An 18,590-nucleotide genomic window follows, 5' to 3' on the forward strand; every position below is an offset into this window, starting at 1 on the left:
GTGTTGCATCTAAAAACAAACCTAAATGACCAAACTCAAGGTCATTTAGGTTTGTTTCTATGTTATCTTCTAAGAGTTTTATAGTTTTGTGTTTTACATTTAGGTCTGTGATCCATTTTGAGTTAATTTTTGTGAATGGTATAAGGTCTGTGTCTAGATTCATTTTTTTGCTATGTGGATGTCCAGTTATTCCAGCACCATTTGTTGAAGATTTTATCTTTTCTCCATTGTATTGCTTTTGGTCCTTTGTCAAAGATCAGTTGACTGTGTTTGTATGGGTCTGTTTCTGGGCTCTTTATTCTGTTTCATTGATCTGGTTCTATATTCTTATGCCAATTCTTATGCCAGCCACACTGTCTGGGTTACTGCAGTTTTATAATAAATCTTGAAGTTGGGTAGAGTCAGGCTTCCAACTTGGTTCTTGTCCTTCACATCGTGTTAGCTCATCTCAGTCTTTGGCCTCACCGTATAAATTTGGAGTCAGTTTTTCAATATCCACAAAATAACTTGCTGAGAGTTTTATTGGAATTGCATGGACTCTATAGATTATCTTGGGAAGAACTGAGATCTTGACAATACTGAATCTTCCTCTCTATGAACATGGAATATCTCTCCAATAATTTAGTTCTTGACTTTGCTGATAGGAATTTTGTAGTTTTCCTCATATAGATCTCATACACACTTTGTTAGATTTATATTTATTTCATTTTTGAGGGTGCTAATGTAAAATGATACTGTGGTTTTAATATCAAATTCTTCTCATTCATTGCTGGTGTATAGGAAATCTACTGACTTTTGTGTATTAATCTTGTATCCTGCAATCTTGTTATCATCGCTTCTTAGTTCCAGGAGGTTTTTGTTGATTCTTTCAGATTTTCTACATAGATGATCATGTCATCTGTGAACAAAGACAGTTTTATTTTTCTTCCCAATCATTGTAATTTTACTTCCTTTTCTTGTCTTATTGCATTAAGTAGAGCTTCCAATATGATGTTGAAAAGCAATGGTGAGAGGAAGACTTGCTTGCCTTGTACCTGAGCCTTAGTAGGAGTGCTACAAGTTTCACCATTAAGTATGACGTTAGCTGTATGTTTCTGGCAGATATTCTTTACCAAGTTGAGGAAGTTTCCTTCTATTCTTAGTTTACTGAGAGTTTTCATCATGAATGGGTGTTGAATTTTGTCAAATGCTTTTTCTGCATTTACTGATATGTCATTTAACCTTCATAATCATTTTCTTGAGACTGATATTTTGCTATATCCACTTCACAGATGGGAGAATTAAGCCTCAACAGTGAAGTAATTTGCCAGTAGTTCCCACAGTCTCTGGTGGAACCAGGATTAAACCTACAATTGTTTGACCTGCTCTACAATATGCTGCCTCCCTGTGCTTACTGTCAATTCTGACTCTTTGGCTCTGAGGTAGTAGAAAAATAGATTCTCTCATCATGAAGCTCACCGAACTAAACAGCCTATCAATATTAAGCTATATACTTATTTGAAATACAGATGCTTCTCATTATTCATGGATTCTGTATTTGTGAATTTGCCTACTTGCTAAAATTTATTTGTAACCCCCAAGTCAATACTCAAGGCACCTTCATGGTCATTCACACACATGTACAGAGTGGCAAAAAGTTGCAGTCTTCCAGTGTGCCGGTTCAGTGCTGAGGTCAAACTCAGTGACACCCTACCTTCTTATTCCAGCTCTCGTACTGTAAACAAGTGTCCTATTTGTGCTCCACTTGGTGCCAAGCTTTTGCATTTTGTGCTTTTTTCGGTGATTTCACTGTTTAAAATGGCTCCCCAAGTGTAGTGTAAAGTTCTGTCTAAGTGCAAGAAGGTTGTGCTGTGCCTTATGGAGAAAATACGTGTGTTAGATAAGCTTCACTCTGTCTTGACTTATAGTAATGTTGGCCATGAATTCACTGTTAATGAATTAACAATATATATTAAAATGTCTTTCAGTGGAAACAGACATAAAACAAATTATGAATTGACGATGAAAATATTGTGACCAGAGGCTCACAGAAACCTAATGTTGTATTTCTCATAAAAGCCATGGTTCAGTATCTGCTAATTTAGTGTTTGCAAAGGCTTTATAGAACATAACTACCACGAATAAAGAAAATCAGCTTATAAGGTTTCACTGTCTTTGTAATGGTGTGTTCATAGAGGTGACTTCTTGCCCTTGGATTAAAGTGTCACTGGGATATCATTTTACTGGCTATGCTAAGCTCTCTTCAGGGATTCACCCATTTTCTCTAAACCACTGTATTTGTTTCCTATTGATGCTCTGACAAATTACCACAAACTTAGTAGCACAAACCTCACAAATGTATCATTTTACAGTTCTACAGCTCAGAATTCCAAAATGGGTTTTACAGGGCTAAAATCAATGTGTTGTCAAGATTGTCTTCCTTCTGGAGCCTCTAGGGGATAATCTCTTTCCTTACCTTGTCCAGCTTCTGGAGGTCATCTGCAGTCCTTGGTTCATAGCCCTGCATCACTCTGACCTCTGCATCCATCATCATATCAAACCTCTGACTCTCCTATCTCCCTCTGCCAGTTATAAGGACATCTGTGATTGAGGATGTCAGCTTGTAGGTCTGTCAGTTATTTGCTCTGCAGCCCCAATTCATTTAAGTATAGCACCATTATAAAGTAGATGTTTTTGTTTGCATCTTGGAAGAATCGCTGATTAGATCCACCTTTGGGGGTAGCACAGTGCTCTGGTATTTAGGACGTTTTCACTGATGTCTTGTTTTTTTTCCCGTTTCTAGTCCTCAGAGCCAAGTCAAACCATTTGTATGTCCAGAGAAGAGTTTGTGCAGACGATGACAGAGATTGTTGGTTGGGGCACAAAGGAAGAATATGGAGAGCTCTTTTTTTTTTTTTTTTTTGCGGTACGCGGGCCTCTCACTGTTGCGGCCTCTCCCATTGCGGAGCACAGGCTCCAGACGCGCAGGCTCAGCGGCCATGGCTCACGGGCCCAGCCGCTCCGCGGCATGTGGGATCCTCCCGGACCGGGGCATGAACCCGCGTCCCCTGCATCGGCAGGCAGACTCTCAACCACTGCGCCACCAGGGAAGCCCATGGAGAGCTGTTTGATAAAGTGGATGTGGCCCAAGATGGCTGTATTAATTGGGACAAGCTGACTTCATTTGTGCTGTTAACACTTTATGAGAAAGATGAACAAGCAAAGGCAATGGTGGTTCCCCAGTGGAAAGACCTTGAATGCCTCCCAGTGAAACGCAAGGACACCATTCAAAAAGTAATTTTCTTAAAAAGTTCAAGTCGTTATCTGATCATCAGGAAGGAAGGTGTAGTTGGAATCTGGGGAGAGAATTTAAAGCTGCAAGAAATGCTTCCCATCACTTCAGATGCCAACAAGCTTAAACACCTGTGGCTGACAAGTATGGCTTCTCTGGAAAATGTAAACAAGGTACAGAGTCTTTAGAAATAAATGTGTTGCTTGTAAAAGGGGGGAAATGATAGGACAGGGCTCCTGATCAATAGCAAGTATAACACGAGCAGTGACAGAGAGCTGCATCACTCTTTTGTACCTCTCATCTCACCTGGAGGGAACGCAAGTAAAGCCAAGTGAGTTACTCCAATTCACAGACTGTTCTGTTTTGTGCCTTTAAATAGCAAGGTCGGTAGTGACTCAGATTCTTGGCTCTGTCCCCAGTGAGGCCATGCTGCATTACTAGCTGATAAGACCTTTATGACTGTAGTTTTTAGCAGAGTCTTGGATCTGTACGCAGAGCTGAGAGGCTATATCAGTGCATAGCACAGCTCAGTGCAATTTCAGGCAATTGCTTATCTGATGTTGACCACTGTACTAGTCAGTTTCTTAATTTTGTTGGGTAGGGCCCGTTCAGCCCAAATACCCTCATATAACTAGACCTATGAGAAAGATAACATACTGAAAGGAAAATCAATTTGTGAGGGAAGAATGCAGCTTAAAAAATCCATATTCTTAGTATTTTACATTAAGCAGATGGTAAATTTTACTATGAAAAAATTTAAGCTTACACACAAGCAGAGATAATCCCATTAAGAACCAATATCCACCCGTAGCCATTTACAATTCATAGCCAATCTTGTTTCATCGACATCTCCCCTCTATCGAAATCCAAAACATCCAATCATCTAATCTGTAAATATTTCAGTATTTTGAAAAAAGTCTTTTTAGCATAACCATAATACCATATCACATTTAATATCAATAGCAATAATTCCTTAATATCATCAAATATCCACTCATGTACATATTTCTGTGTCTTATGATTTTTTTAATAGTTTGTTAATTGTTTGTTTGATAGTTTGAATCACCTAATGACTAATAATGTTGAGTATATTTCCATGTGCTGATTTGCTATTTATCCTCTTCGGTGAAGTGTCTGTCCAAATCCTTTGCCCATTTTTTATTGAGTTTATTTTGTTATTATTGAGTTTTGAGAGTTCTTTATATATTCTGGTTATATGCAATTATATGATGGATAATTTACAAATATTGTATCCCAGTTTGTGCTTTGTCTTTTCTTTCTCTTACACTGCCTTTGATATTTCATTTTCAAGATTGTTCATTGCTAGTGAATATAAATAGTTTTTAAAAAGTAATCTTATATTCTACAACTTTGCTGAACTCACTTATTGGTTCTAATTGGTTTTGTTGTTGTTGTTGATTCCCTAAGATTTTCTGTATATAAGATCGTGTCATCTACGAATAGAGTTAGTTTAACTTCTTCCTTTCCAATCTGGATGCCTTTTATTTACTTTTCTTGCCTAATTTCCCTGGCTAGAAACTCCAGCACAGTGTTGAATAGAAGTGGTGAGAGTGAACAGCCTCGTCTTATTTCTGATCTTAGGGAGAATACAATCAATTTTTCATCGTTAAGTATGATATCAGCTGTAGGTTGTGTTTTTGTTTTGTTTTGTTTTGTACATGCTCTTTATCAAGTTTCTTTCTATTCCTAATTTGTTGAATATTCTTAACATGAAAATGCATTGGGTTTTGTTAAATGCTTTTTTGTATTTATTAAGATGATCATACCACCTTTTTCCTTTATTCCATTAATATGGTGTATTACATTAGTTGATATTTGTATGTGTTAAACTAACCTGGTATTCCTGGTGTTGGGAGGAAGAAATTTTCCTCTACCCTTCTAGGTTGGTCCAATAATTAAACTGAAATGAGACAGATTAACAAGGGAAATCAAACAAAAGTCTAATAACATGTATATATGCAAGGGACCCAGGAAAACTGAGTAACTCACCAAAGTGTCCAAAGTCTTCACCTTAAATATCATCTTTAACAAAGACAAAAGAGAGTGTTGGGATGGTGGTTTGGGATCTCAAAGGGGATGAAGGCAATTTACATGAGGATGGAAAAGCAAATATTTGGTATACAAATATTTGCTGGGCCATACAGAGATGCTGGGACTCAGAGTGGACTCTAGACCCTGAGTTTCTGCCATTGCATCTAGCCCATGGTCTTTGCAGATATCTCTGGTGATAGCTCTATTCCAGGAACAGGCCCTTTATCCAAATTCTTCAGGCAGCTAGGGGGGAGGTAAAAAGAAAAAATTCTTGAGTCTTCTGTTTCTTAAAAATAATCAACCTAAATTAATCCTCATGCCAAATAGACACATTTTGAGGTGGCAAATTTTGTTTCCCTACACTGGTATAAATATTACTCGGTCACGGTGTGTAACCTTTTTCATATGTTGCTAGATTCTCTTTGATGGTATTTAGCTGAAGATTTTTACATCTCTATTCATTAGGAATATTGGTCTGCAGTTTTCTTTTCTTGTGATGTCTTCGTGTGGTTTTGGTATTAGGAAATACTGGCCTCATAAAATGATTTGGAAAGTGTTTCCTCCATTTCTAGTTTTTGGAAGAGTCTGAGAAAGATTGGGGTTAATTCTTTAAATGTTTGATAGAACTTATTAATGAAAAGCCATCCAGGCCTGGGATTTTCTTTGTGGGAAATTTTTTTGATTACAAATCCAGTCTTTCTATTTATTATATGTCTGCTGAGATTTTCTATTTCTTCTTCAGTTAGTTTAGGTCATTTTGTGTTTCTAGGCATTTGTACCTTTCATTTCAGTTATCTAATTTGTTGGCTTACAGTTGGTCATGGTATTCTCTTATAATCCTTTTCTCAATTTCTGTAAGGTTGATGGTAATATCTACTCTTTTATTTCTGGATTTAGTAATGTGTATCTTCTCTCTTTTTTGGGGGGGTTAGTCTAGCTAAAGTTTTGTCAATTTTATTTACAAATGTATTTACCCTTTCTTAAATAGTTTTTAGGATTTTATTTGACTTAGGAAGGCTACTTACAGAATTTTTATCAATTTATTTCTGTGAAAGCCTCTGCTTGCCTCATAAAACATGGTTTGTAAAGTTTCTGTATGGTTGTGTGATACCGTAGACCTCTATATCTTTGTCTTTCCTGTGATTAGTTGCCTAGTCTCCCATGGGTGGAAGAAGTTGGGGGTCTGTGAAGTAGCGATAGGGAAGAAAGTGTGTTCAAATGGGAAAGTTTTATCTTGCCTAGAATACTTGGTTAGAATAAAGCACATTTGTGCCGCCATGCTATACTTCTGTAATACATTAAGGACCCTCAGGTGAAAATGTCTGATTTCGTGCTAAGATTTGCATGTCTGCTTTTCATATTGTTTTCACTAAATTCATCAGAAATATTTTCTGATTTTCTACTTTGCTACTTTAGATAGCAGGTGGCTTTTACAAGAAAAGAGATTTGTTTCTATGATCTGCTGTCCAAAGAAGAATTTCCTTGTCAATATAATCTCCATGGCCTGAAAGGAACACCAATTTGCATGGATTATTGGTACGACCCTTTTGACGCCAAAGAGTCAATTCTTTCTCTTGGGGACATAACTGGAAAGGTAAGTGAGGGAAGGATAAGGTTGAACACTATGGATTTAATCATCAACGCTTAGCTCAAAATAGAAATAGAGTACAATGAATGTGACCCCCTAATTGAACTACTTTATAGATTACAAGGCCACACACCTTGGACATGAAAAAGATGGATTAGGTCATAATTCCCCTCCTTGCATATGAAAACCAATCTGCCCTATGGTTTTCTTGCCTGTGTATAGTCTCATCTTCCTTATTTAGGAAAAAAGTATTTGCTAACTTTTTCACCATAAGATGCTTAATCTATTAGACCCCAATATTAATAAACATTTAATATTGTGTCTGAAGTTATCTCTAATAATTCTTTCAAATTGTTCACATTTTCATTTATAAGATTTCAGGCTTCTCAGTAGCAAGCTCCTGGGAAATGCTTATTTCCTGTCCCATGTGACAAAGGAATAGGTGCATGAGAGAGAGCAGCACTGAGCCCCAGACACTGCATACAATGATTTCTGTCTTCCCATCAAATTCCACCCGACCTCTGAAAAATGACTTCTTACTGAACGACAGTAGAATATGCCTGTGAATGCTGAAATAGTCTAATTTGAACAATTTCCACTCATAATTATGTAAGCCTTTCCTCTTTACTGTTTTTTTTTTTTTTTTCTGGTGCGCGGGCCCCTCACTGTTGTGGCCTCTCCCGTTGTGGAGCACAGGCTCCGGACGCGCAGGCTCAGCGGCCACGGCTCACGGGCCCAGCCGCTCCACGGCATGTGGGATCTTCCCGGACCAGGGCACGAACCCGTGTCCCCTGCATCGGCAGGCGGACTCTCAACCACTGTGCCACCAGGGAAGCCCTCATCTTTACTGTTTTTAATGACAAATAGATCATAAAAGCAAACAAATAAAATGCCCTTGGTAATTGCATTAGCAACCTTGTAGTGTCATGTCTTTCACTATAACTGCCTGCAACCTTTAAATAATATTAAAGAAATGCCTGTTAATTCAATACCTATTCCTTATTAATAATAAAGAGCATAGAATCTTCTTGCAACAGTTACCCTACCCATGTTTGTTTTTCTTGTAATGTCTCTCTCAAGGTTCAAGTAATTGCTTTCACAACGGCCTTGATTTCCCTTTTTGAGCATCCTGCTGGTGCAGGTGAAGATGAAGAAGCAACTGTGACCATTAACTGGGCAGAGCCGTGCTCTGGACGTCACAAATGTTGCTATACGTTAGGGCACAAACTTCATTGTGGAGACTGCGTCAGACAAGGTACTGAATTTAAACAACAATGAAAGAAACAGTCACCTTAGACTTCTACATTTACATTCTTAATGAAAATGTTTCACACACAGTGTTCAAGTCTAGAAACTAATAATTGATTCCCTGGAGGTTTTGACCTGGACTCTGCTATCCCCTGCACACTAGCAGGAATTACTTCTTTCTTTTTTTTCCTTCTAAAATTTATGCCTCATACAATTAATTCAGGCGAGCTGTGCAGTCAGGAAATCTCAAGACAGGAGAGAAAATTGTCACAGAATCTGTTTAACTTTACCCCAACTCTGATCCGAACTAATTTTGTTTAGTCACATTTGGGCCTACTTAATAAAAGAATTTAACAGGTACCCTCAAAACACTCCCTTGCTTTCTTTATATTCTCATGGCAAGTATATTAGTTTGACTGCCTTCAGAATGGACTCTTCTCAGTTTTCTTTTCTTTTTTCTCTTCTTTGGTATAATGACTGAGTTGCTCTGATCTAGAGTACTTGAGTGGCAGTTTTCTGTGTGATAGGATTATGTTATAAAACAGCATCTATGGAAGGCCAGGACTTTCTTAAAACCTAGTCAACAATGAGTTTGTTAGTTTCACAATATGCCTAATTTTTTACAGAATTTGCATCTGATGGTTCAAGATCCAGATGTGCAGTTTCTGCTCTGATACCTCCTTTGGTCCAGACACTAAGGACTATGTTATTTTTCTCACTTCTAAACTGCTACATTAAATAATGCTACATTCCAATAATGATTGGAATGGAAACTGTCAATCTCATTGTTGTATTGTAGGTATATTCCTAATATTCTTTGAAGAAGAGGTAGTCAAAATGGACCCAACTGTTGGCTTTTATGGTAGTTTTCCCCTCTTTGAGTTTTAGGAGTTTGGAACTAATTCCTTAATGCATGACCTACAATAATAATTTCCCACATGATAAGCTATAGGTTTTGCACTTTTTTCTTCAATATAAATCATACCATGTCTTTGGTACTTTCTACCTATCCTGTAATTCTGGCATCATATAAATTGTGGGAAAACCAAAAGATAAAATTTTTTGGTCATCCACTATGTGTGACAGGCACAAAATTACGTGTTATGTTTTCATACTTGGAAACAAGAAAGTACTAGAAAGTGAAGAGAGTCCTTGAAAGTGAGGGAGGTATTACAGCTGCTTCCAAACAAGCATGATATTTTAATACATAAACTAAAGACTAAAAAGACCACAGTAGTAAAGTTATAGTTCTTGAAATCTGCTTGTAGTAAGTTCCCTGAAGTTTAGTTTGAGTTCCATGACCTTTAATATGAATAAATACAGAGAAAAAGCTAATAGAATTCTGTTTTTGAAAAGGTTGGGAATGTAACAAGGTTTTAAAATTGAGATCATTTGTCTGAATATGAATAGTGTCTAAATACTCTCTTCACACTCAGGGAGAGAATGAAAAGCTCTCACTCTAGACTCTGTCACAATTTCATTTAAACCTCTCAAAAACCAACGCTACTGGTGAAGTAATCTGCTGATGAGCTCTCGTCTGTTAAGTTGCAGGACAAGAATTTTTCTCTAGGCCAATGTGAATTCATTGCTCATCATATTTCCAACATATCATTCTGATTTGTAGTTCTTTTACCTACTGACAAAAGAATATGCGAACTTAGTTTAGTATCAGCAGTAGATATTCATGTTTATGACCTAAGGAATCCACCTTTGGAGTTTAGCCACTAAACCACGGCAATTAGGAATTGGCTACAGAAAAGTTTTATATATATTAAAAAATTAGGAATCTTTGTTACCTAATTTGGATTATATATGTCTTAGCTTTTTGAATTAAAACTCATAATCAAGCGAATAGTCCTTGGAAGTATAGCTGAAAGAATATATTTACTTTAGTCCACTTATTTAAATCAGTCGACAATTATTTATATTTTATGTGCTTTAAAACTGTCTTAGGCATTGGAGGCAGTGGAAGAAAGATAAATTATAGGCTTAACTCAAAAAACTTAATAGGTAAGTAAGAATTAAAGACATATAAAAGCATGTATTTGAACATTGTACAATGGTACTGAAAATTAACTGCTAAATCATATAAACAAGATTTTGACTCCTATTGTAATTCTTTTTTTTTTTTTTATTTAGGAGTTTATTAATTTATATATTTATTTTTGCTGTGTTGGGTCTTCGTTTCTGTGCGTGGGCTTTCTCTAGTTGTGGCATGTGGGGGCCACTCTTCATCACGGTGCGCGGGCCTCTCACTATCGCAGCCTCTCTTGTTGCGGAGCACAGGCTCCAGACGCGCAGGCTCAGTAGTTGTGGCTCATGGGCCCAGTTGCTCCGCGGCATGTGGGATCCTCCCAGAGCAGGGCTTGAACCCATGTCGCCTGCACTGGCAGGTGGACTCTCAACCACTGTGCCACCAGGGAAGCCCCTATTGTAATTCTTAAGCAGGAAAAGACATGAGGAAGAACTTCAGGGGTGAGTGGTGGTATTCGAAGGATGGATGGGTAGAGGGAAAAAAAGAGAGCATGGCGAACATAAATAAAGGTAGGCAAGTAGGCACAATAATGGAGGGCGAGATGGACATGACTAGATCAGAGATGGAGTATTAAGGACATAACAGTGCCTAGGTCTAATAAGGATGTCTGTTGGAAGATCTTGGCAACCAGGCCAAGTTCACATTTAACAGAAAAAATGAAACAGTGAAGCATTGAAGGTTTCTGAGGAAATTTGGGCAGACCTGATGTAGACAGCATTTAGGAAAATTTTATTTAGTAGTTCTGTCCGGCGTAGATTGGAGGACAAAGAAAGAAACTGCAATCAGATTGGCTAGTTGGGATCATGAGAAAATGGAAATGATAAAGCAAGGAGACAAACAAGCAACCTTTTGAAACAGGAATCTTCAGGACTTGAGGTCTGAAATGTGGAATGATGAGCCGTTTTAGAATATCTCACAAAGACTTCTGTTCCCAGGTTGGGAATGTTCTACTTGCAGTTGACAGATGCCCTCATGGGCCCAATGCTCTCCCCAGCTCACTTTCTCAATGTTGACTACTTCTAGGATTCTTTATTCTGAGATACTCCTGATCTGCCACAAAAGAAGAATCTTTCTTACCAGTATTGTTCTGATACTTCCCTTCCCTTTGCCAAGCTTCATGTTTGTCTCTTCAACCATCTAATTCAGATGGACTCTTCCTTGTGTAATTTGCAAACTTCTCAATTTTGGCTTTGCTCCTGGGTTCCTACAAATTTCTGTACCCACATCAGAATTTTGGTTCTGCCTGTCATAACCCTCCCAATCCCAGATGTCCCAAATTTGGATGTCTCACATACAAATCACATTTATACATAAATTGAAAATTAAAACAATATTCTTAGGGCAGGAAATATGTCCTTTATTCTCTTAGTGTCCTTTATAACACGTAGTATAATGTTTCATACAACTTTCCCTTTCTCACTGATTTTAAGCAATCTGATTGTGATGTGCCTCAGTTTTCTTGGTGTGTGTGTGTGTGTGTGTGTGTGTGTGTGTGTGTGTGTGTGTGTGTTTATGCTGACTGGAATTCATTGTGATTCTTGGATTTTCATTAAATTTGAAAATTTTTCTATTGCTATTTTTTCTGAAGTTTTTTGTCTCCCCCTCTTTTTTTTTTTTCTTTTCTGTAAGATGCTTGATATTGCCCTACTAGTTATGGAGACTTTTTCATTTTTATTCAGCTGGTTCTTTTTTTAAATCACTATGCTTTAGTTGAGTTGGATTCTATTTCTATGTCTTCAAGTTCCTGGATCTTTTCTTCTGAGATATTGCAGAGTGGTTTCAAAGGGTGAGTGAGGCTGCCTCTGTGGTTCAGGTGGGCTAGCATGCCCCAGTCTAGTGCCTCACTTGGGGGCATCCCTGCAGAGACCTGTGGTGTGGGCTGCAGCCAGTGGAGCCCTGACAAGAGTGGGGCTACTTCAGAGAGCTGCGGCATAGGTGGGGCCGTTGCCACAGCGTGGGCAGTACCTTTGGGGGTGATGTTCCTATCCCAGTACATTTGGAAGGCAGATTATCAGACCAATGGGCTATTTTTGGGCCGTAAAGTTTAATGGAGTTTCCCCCTGTTAGGTTTTATATTTACTTGAGACCTATCACCTCTTTGTTCTTTCTTCTTTTTGGAATGGGAATGCCTGTCACATGCCTGTTCTACCATTTTATTTTGGAAACGTGTAACTTGTTTGATTTCACAAGTTCACAGCTTGGAGAGCAATTTACCTCAGGATGGATTGTATCCTGAGTTTTACCCATGTCTGATTTAGCTATCTGGATGAGATTTGAACTTAGACTTTAGAGTTGTTGTTGGAATGAGTTAAGACTTCTAGGACTGTTGAGATGTATTTTACATGTGAGAAGGACATGAATTTGGGGAGAGGGGCAGGGGCAGAGTGTACGGACTGGATTTTTGTGTCCTTCTCCTCCCCAAATTCATATGTTGAAGTCCTAAGCCCACCGCCTACTCCCTTATAATGGTGCCTTTGGGAGGTGATTAAGTCATGAAGGTATAGCTCTTGTGAACAGAAAGAGACCCCCAGAGAGCTCTCTCACTTCTTCCCCACATGAGGGCACAGTGAGAAGTAGGGCATCTGTGAACTAGGAAGTAGACCCTGACCAGACACCAAATCTGTCAGCACCTTGGTCTTGGACTTCCCAGTCTCCAGAACTGTGGGAGATAAATGTTTGTTGTTTAAATCACTAGGTCTCCATATTTTGTTACAGCAGCCTGGACTAAGACATTGAATAAATGTTATTAAAAATATTTCAGAAGAAAAGAGAAACCAAAAGAAATCTTGCAAATATTGGTAGACTTTTTTTTTTAAGGGGGGTTATTTATGGTAAAAAGAAAATGGTCAGGGTGAGAAAAATATATTTACTGATAATGTATAGTGTAATACTCTATGAATGGCTGTTGAAGAAATGCAGTAGAAGAGAAGATAACTCAAAAAGGAGAAAGTAGAGAATATGGAAAGGTGAAGTATCTATATAAGACTTTGTCTTATTTCAAGTTTTAGATTTAAAACTCAGGTACCTCTGAAAGGGGACTGGCTTCCGTCCTAAGCAGTGGATGACTGCCTTTTCCCAGATTTAGTCACTGGGACTCGAAGCTTAAATACAACTTTTTCGTTTTGGGTTTGCTTGCAGGTCAGTTATTTCCCTATGAGGAGAATGCAAGAAGGCTGAAATGAGGAGCCAGGAAAAGGAAGAAGGCAGGCTGGAGTCAAGTAGAGGACAGTGGGCTTAGTAGTGATTGTGCTCCTTGGTCTGCAAGACTTACTGTGTCGGGAGCAAGCCAACAATGGCTGCATCCATGTGATACTCTTTTTACCCCAGCAACATGAATTGATATTCTTAGACCTCCTCAAGAAATATTTGTACTGGGCTTCCCTGGTGGCGCAGTGGTTGAGAGTCCGCCTGCCGATGCAGGGGACACAGGTTCGTGCCCCAGTCCGGGAGGATCCCACATGCCGCGGAGAGGCTGGGCCCGTGAGCCATGGCCGCTGAACCTGCGCGTCTGGAGCCTGTGCTCCACAATGGGAGAGGCCACAACAGTGAGAGGCCCGCGTACCGCAAAAAAAAAAAAAAAAAAAAAGAAATATTTGTACTGATTTCCTTCTTAGTGTGAGGAGGGAATGTACAATTGAGGAAGAAACTAATACATGGCAAGTTTGGTGATAATGTTTCACTGAAGCTAATGACAAAATATCTGTAAAACTGAAATGTCAAAAGAAAAACTCAGTTTCAGACATGTGAATATTAGCTTACTGCTTTAAGGTAAGGTTCATACTTATTTAAAACTTTGAAGGAGAAAATGTTTTCATTGTGTCTGAGTGGTTCTGTGGTGTATGTTAATGGAAAAATAATTACCTTCTGAAATGCTTGAAAAGTAAGTACAGTGATTTTGGGCAGTAGCGGCAAGACATAAATGTCTTCAACCTCAAAGAAGTTTCTCTTTTTTTTGGTCCCAAAGAATTGCCTTTTCATATAGACAATATCATTGGAAACCTTGGAAACCAGAGACTGAAGTACAGCTCCGGAAAGAGTGAATACTAAATTGTCAATAATGAAAATGATTGACTTTGTTGAAAGGTGTTTCGCCCCCTTTGTTTGACCACGGCTGCGAGTTTGAACTGATAAAATCACTAATTGCTGAGCTAATTAATGGAACTGTGCCAGGGAATTTAGAATCCAGGCAGCAGGTCGTTTCCTTCGGGAGCCTTCATAATTGATGGGACTAAGTTTGGAAGAGAAGCCAGATTTAGTGTCTTGCTGGTGTGTTTTTCCACTTCCCTGCATCTAAATCAGTCCTCCAGACAAAAATGGTGCACCACTGAGTCAGCTGGAACACGCTGCCCTTCCTGCCAGCGCCCTCACTGGGTTTAAAGCAGTTGAAATCAGCTGTGAGCCACTGGCCTCAGTTTGAAGTAAAAGATCTTTTCCTGCAGCTCGTTCCACAGTGTGGTGGAAGGGTAAGATCCATTGTATTGTGAACCTAGGTCTAATCAGTATTCTGAAAATTCATTAAATGAATTGCATTATTATTTTTAATGTACCTACCAGTGCTGAGTTAGATGTATTTTGATTTTTAAAAATGGAATAGATAGAATTATTCTTTCTTATCTTTCCTCTTTGAAATGGCAGCTGCTCAGAATGTAGAGAGCCCTGTGGTGGTCTCAGAGAATGGGACTCCAACTTCAAAATAAGAAATGCAACTGAAAATAAACTCCCTCACACAAGAGGGCATCAAAGAAAGTTCAAGGTAGGGAGTTTTCCTAAGTCACGTGACTCATAAAGTAAAAGCCTGAAAAATGATAATAAGAATTCCTAGTTAGAAATGGCCCGATTTTCTACCCTGCTATAGCTTTCATCTGTTGGCAAATGATAAAAGAGTGGCCTCATTCTAGCTTATTCTAAGGGTACTTAATAGAATTACTTACTTAGTTTTTAGGCATCACTTTTCATTTTCAAATCACTTTTTTTCACGTTAACGAATTGTTATTACACAGGGTTATTTTGACAGCAACATGAGGACAAAAATCCATGACAGCTTCCCTTAATGCCTTTTAATGACTAAGGGGCAAGACAGTGGAAGAGCTGAAAGTTAGCATCGTAATGGACAGACATGATCAAATTGTCTTTTATCCTCTCAAATATTATTGAAAAATAATTTTTAAATGTTTCTTTACCAATCCCCAAACTCAGTGAGAATGTTAAAAACAACTCATATACTTTATCAGTTCATCCCATTCCCTAGCTTGATATTTTAAAAACGTTTTCATCATAACCCATTATTTCCTTTCCTCTCTTCAAGAAGGGAGGAACACATTGACACATTTTTATATATCAGGTAATCTGATTTTAAGGAAATGGCTTTACTTTCACCTTTTACTCAGGCATTTTCAGGAGCTCTGGCGTTTTACAATTTAATCAGAAACGGGTTATATCTTGGTTTAGAAATAAAGTGTGAATTGTTGAGCCTCTAATATGTACTACAGGCCCATGAATGTCACTTGCTAACCTCCAGGTTCAAATCTTACAGCAATACTTTAAATACCAGGGCAGAATGTACTTCTTTATATGTCTTTCTTTATAGCCTCAAAACTAAAGAAGATACTTGGATATAATGTGGAAACACATGACAAAGCAATTTTCTGGGTAGAAATACTTTATTTTGATTGTAGTGTAATGATATTATGGAATTTCCATGGATTTGAAGATATAATTATAGTGCTGTGTTGTATACTTTATGCATTATAATATTGCTTCATTAAGTCAAGTTATAATAACTCTTAGCATTTTCTGTAAACAAAGGGAATATTTTCATTGAGGTTGCTCCTGTTGAGGATACTTGTCCTCAGATTTTTTTTTTTTTTTTTTTTTTTGCACTATGCGGGCCTCTCACTGTTGTGGCCTCTCCCGCTGCGGAGCACAGGCTCCGGACGCGCAGGCCCAGCGGCCATGGCTCACAGGCCCAGCTGCTCCGCGGCATGTGGGATCTTCCCGGACCGGGGCACGAACCCGTATCCCCTGCATCGGCAGGCGGACTCTCAACCACTGCGCCACCAGGGAAGCCCCTTGTCCTCAGATTTTATACTGTTGGTCCGCCTAGTAAAGTAGCGGTGTTAGTGTAAAAGTGATCAGCAACCTTTATGCTCCTAAAATTAATTTCTCCCCAATGAGGCTCAAAGAACTCAGTTTTATGGGAACTGATTACTCCTTCATTCATTCATTTATCTCTCTTTCTTTCTTTTTTTTTTTAAGAAGGAAAGAGTAGATGAGAAAAAGATGGAAAACAAGAGGACATAGGAATACTATGTCCTAGGGGGATAAGTAGCAATAAAAAAGTGAAGAGATCAGGAAAAACTAAAGATGAAGTGGGAGTTTGGTCTGGGATTGAGAGTATGGGGAACATAAATGTAGTTGGTAATAGAAAGAACTTCAGATCATGTAATAGAAAGAACCTGGCATACATACAGCAGTGTGGCTTAGTGAAAAATAAGGATGCAGTAGTACAAAATGGAAAGCTCACAGCCAGACAGGACTGGGCTCAATCTCATCTCCACCTCCAATTAGCCACATGCCTTTGGGTGATATGGCTTTTGGACTATTTCCTCATCAGTAAATTTGGGATATCTGCCCACTAAAGATGACTACAGGGTGAGGGCATCTGGCATGATGATACCTGGTAATGAATGGGAGGGATTAAAAAAATTACCTGCATAATTATTATAAGTAATCCATAGATTGAGGGAGATTACATGATGGGGGATGAGCAAGGAACGTACCATCCAGGTGAATTCTGGGCAGAGTGAAGAAATAGACCAGTTTGGCCCTTAGCAGTCTTTTTGTGTTTCACATTTCACAATACACTGCTCAGTGAATTATTCTGTTTGCCTAGAGCTCTGTGAGCTCTCCTTTCTGAAAGTCTCCTTTGCATTATTGCACCTCCTCCTTTTTTCCTTAGAAATTGTTTTCTGGAATTGATTTGTAGAACCCCGGAATCAAAGATCAGTTAAACTCATTTATTTTAAAGAAGTAGAAACTAAAAAGAGAAAGCCAAAGTGGGTATTTTTAAAAAATTAATTAATTAATTTGGTTGTGTGGGGTCTTAGTTGTGGCAGGCGGGCTCCTTAGTTGCAGCTCGCGGGCTCCTTAGCTGCGCCAAAGTGGGCATTACTGAACTCAGGTTGGACTGCTCGCCACTTGAAAGTCAATACTTGAGAAACAAGTGCTGGTAGGAATGGAAAGTTTGCTTTATTCAGGAGGCCTGCAACCTGGGGAGAAGGTGGACTTGTGTTCTAGAACCAACTCAGAAGATTCTGCTCGGCCATGAAAGTTTTTAAAGGGAAAAAGGGGGAGTAAACTCATTTAATCACTGAGGTAGGGGGTCAGATTCATCACCATCTCCCATTGCATGCAGACTTATGGACTCCTTGTGATCTTTCTTTAAATGCTGTCTTGTTCACACAGTTGGCTTGAGGGATTACAGAAGGGGAAGCTGGGGGAAAGATCGAGTCATCTGTTAATTACTTAGTCTTCATTTCTATTTCTTTGATCTAAGGAAAGAATCAACAGGTTAGGCAAGGCATCGTGCTTGGGCAGGAGGTGAGTAGAGCATGGGGGTGCCTAGTTTAAAGGTTAGTTACAATATAGCTTTGCTAAAGTGACAAGACAAAAGGGGCCTCCTGCAGAGAGCTGCTTCCTGCAAAGGGCTCTTCCCTGAAAAGAGCAAAGCATACCCATCCTTAGTAACAGAAACTTGAAGAATCCCTTGAAAAAGCAGGTGAAGTGTTTTGCGATCCCAAATTACTTGGTAGCTGGAGATTAATAACCTGAGTTCTTCAGATCTATCATGGTTGGGCTTCATGAGTAGAAGGGGGGAGGTTCCCCAGATCCTGATATTTTATACAAAATTTTGTGTGTATACACATCTTTCTGGTGGAGAAGGTCTATATCTTTCATCAGATTCCCAAAGGAGCATTTAATATCTCAAGTTTTAAGAACTATGGTTTAATTCTCTAGACTATAGAAGGATGGCAGTGCTCTAAGGAATGTGTTCTAGTGTCTTGCTCCTCCAGGTGTGGTCCTAAGAGAGCATCAACAACCACAACTGGATCGTTAGCAATGCAGCACCTTAGGTTTTCTGAATGAGTATCTGCGTTTTAACACCGATCTCTAGGTGACAGTTGTGCATATTAAAATATGAGAAGCCCTGTTGCAGGCGTCAGGAGATCAGATTTGACTTTGTACTCTGGCTCTGCCAAACGCTAATGTCCAATACCGACTGGATTTTTAATCTTGCACATTATATGACATTAAATTACCAAACTCAGAATCAGAATGCTTGGGCTCTAGTTCTGAGTTGGACAGCAGTCAGTTGCTGACTTTGGCCAAATCTCTGA

At 38.8% G+C, this 18,590-nt stretch overlaps 1 protein-coding gene across 1 annotated transcript in view; it reads left to right on the forward strand.

Moving 5' to 3' along the window:
• The window catches only part of WDR49 (WD repeat domain 49), a 136,293-nt gene that overhangs the window by 22,516 nt on the left and 95,187 nt on the right, over nucleotides 1-18,590 (forward strand). The window contains 4 exon segments of the mRNA XM_027123886.1: nucleotides 2,783-2,905; nucleotides 3,103-3,444; nucleotides 6,747-6,917; nucleotides 7,992-8,166. Coding sequence (XP_026979687.1) covers nucleotides 2,783-2,905; nucleotides 3,103-3,444; nucleotides 6,747-6,917; nucleotides 7,992-8,166 — 811 coding nt within the window.

This window comes from Aethalodelphis obliquidens, unplaced genomic scaffold, assembly GCF_003676395.1.
Source record: "Aethalodelphis obliquidens isolate GAN/ISIS:26980383/991018 unplaced genomic scaffold, ASM367639v1 scaffold1, whole genome shotgun sequence".
Classification (NCBI taxonomy): domain Eukaryota; kingdom Metazoa; phylum Chordata; class Mammalia; order Artiodactyla; family Delphinidae; genus Aethalodelphis; species Aethalodelphis obliquidens.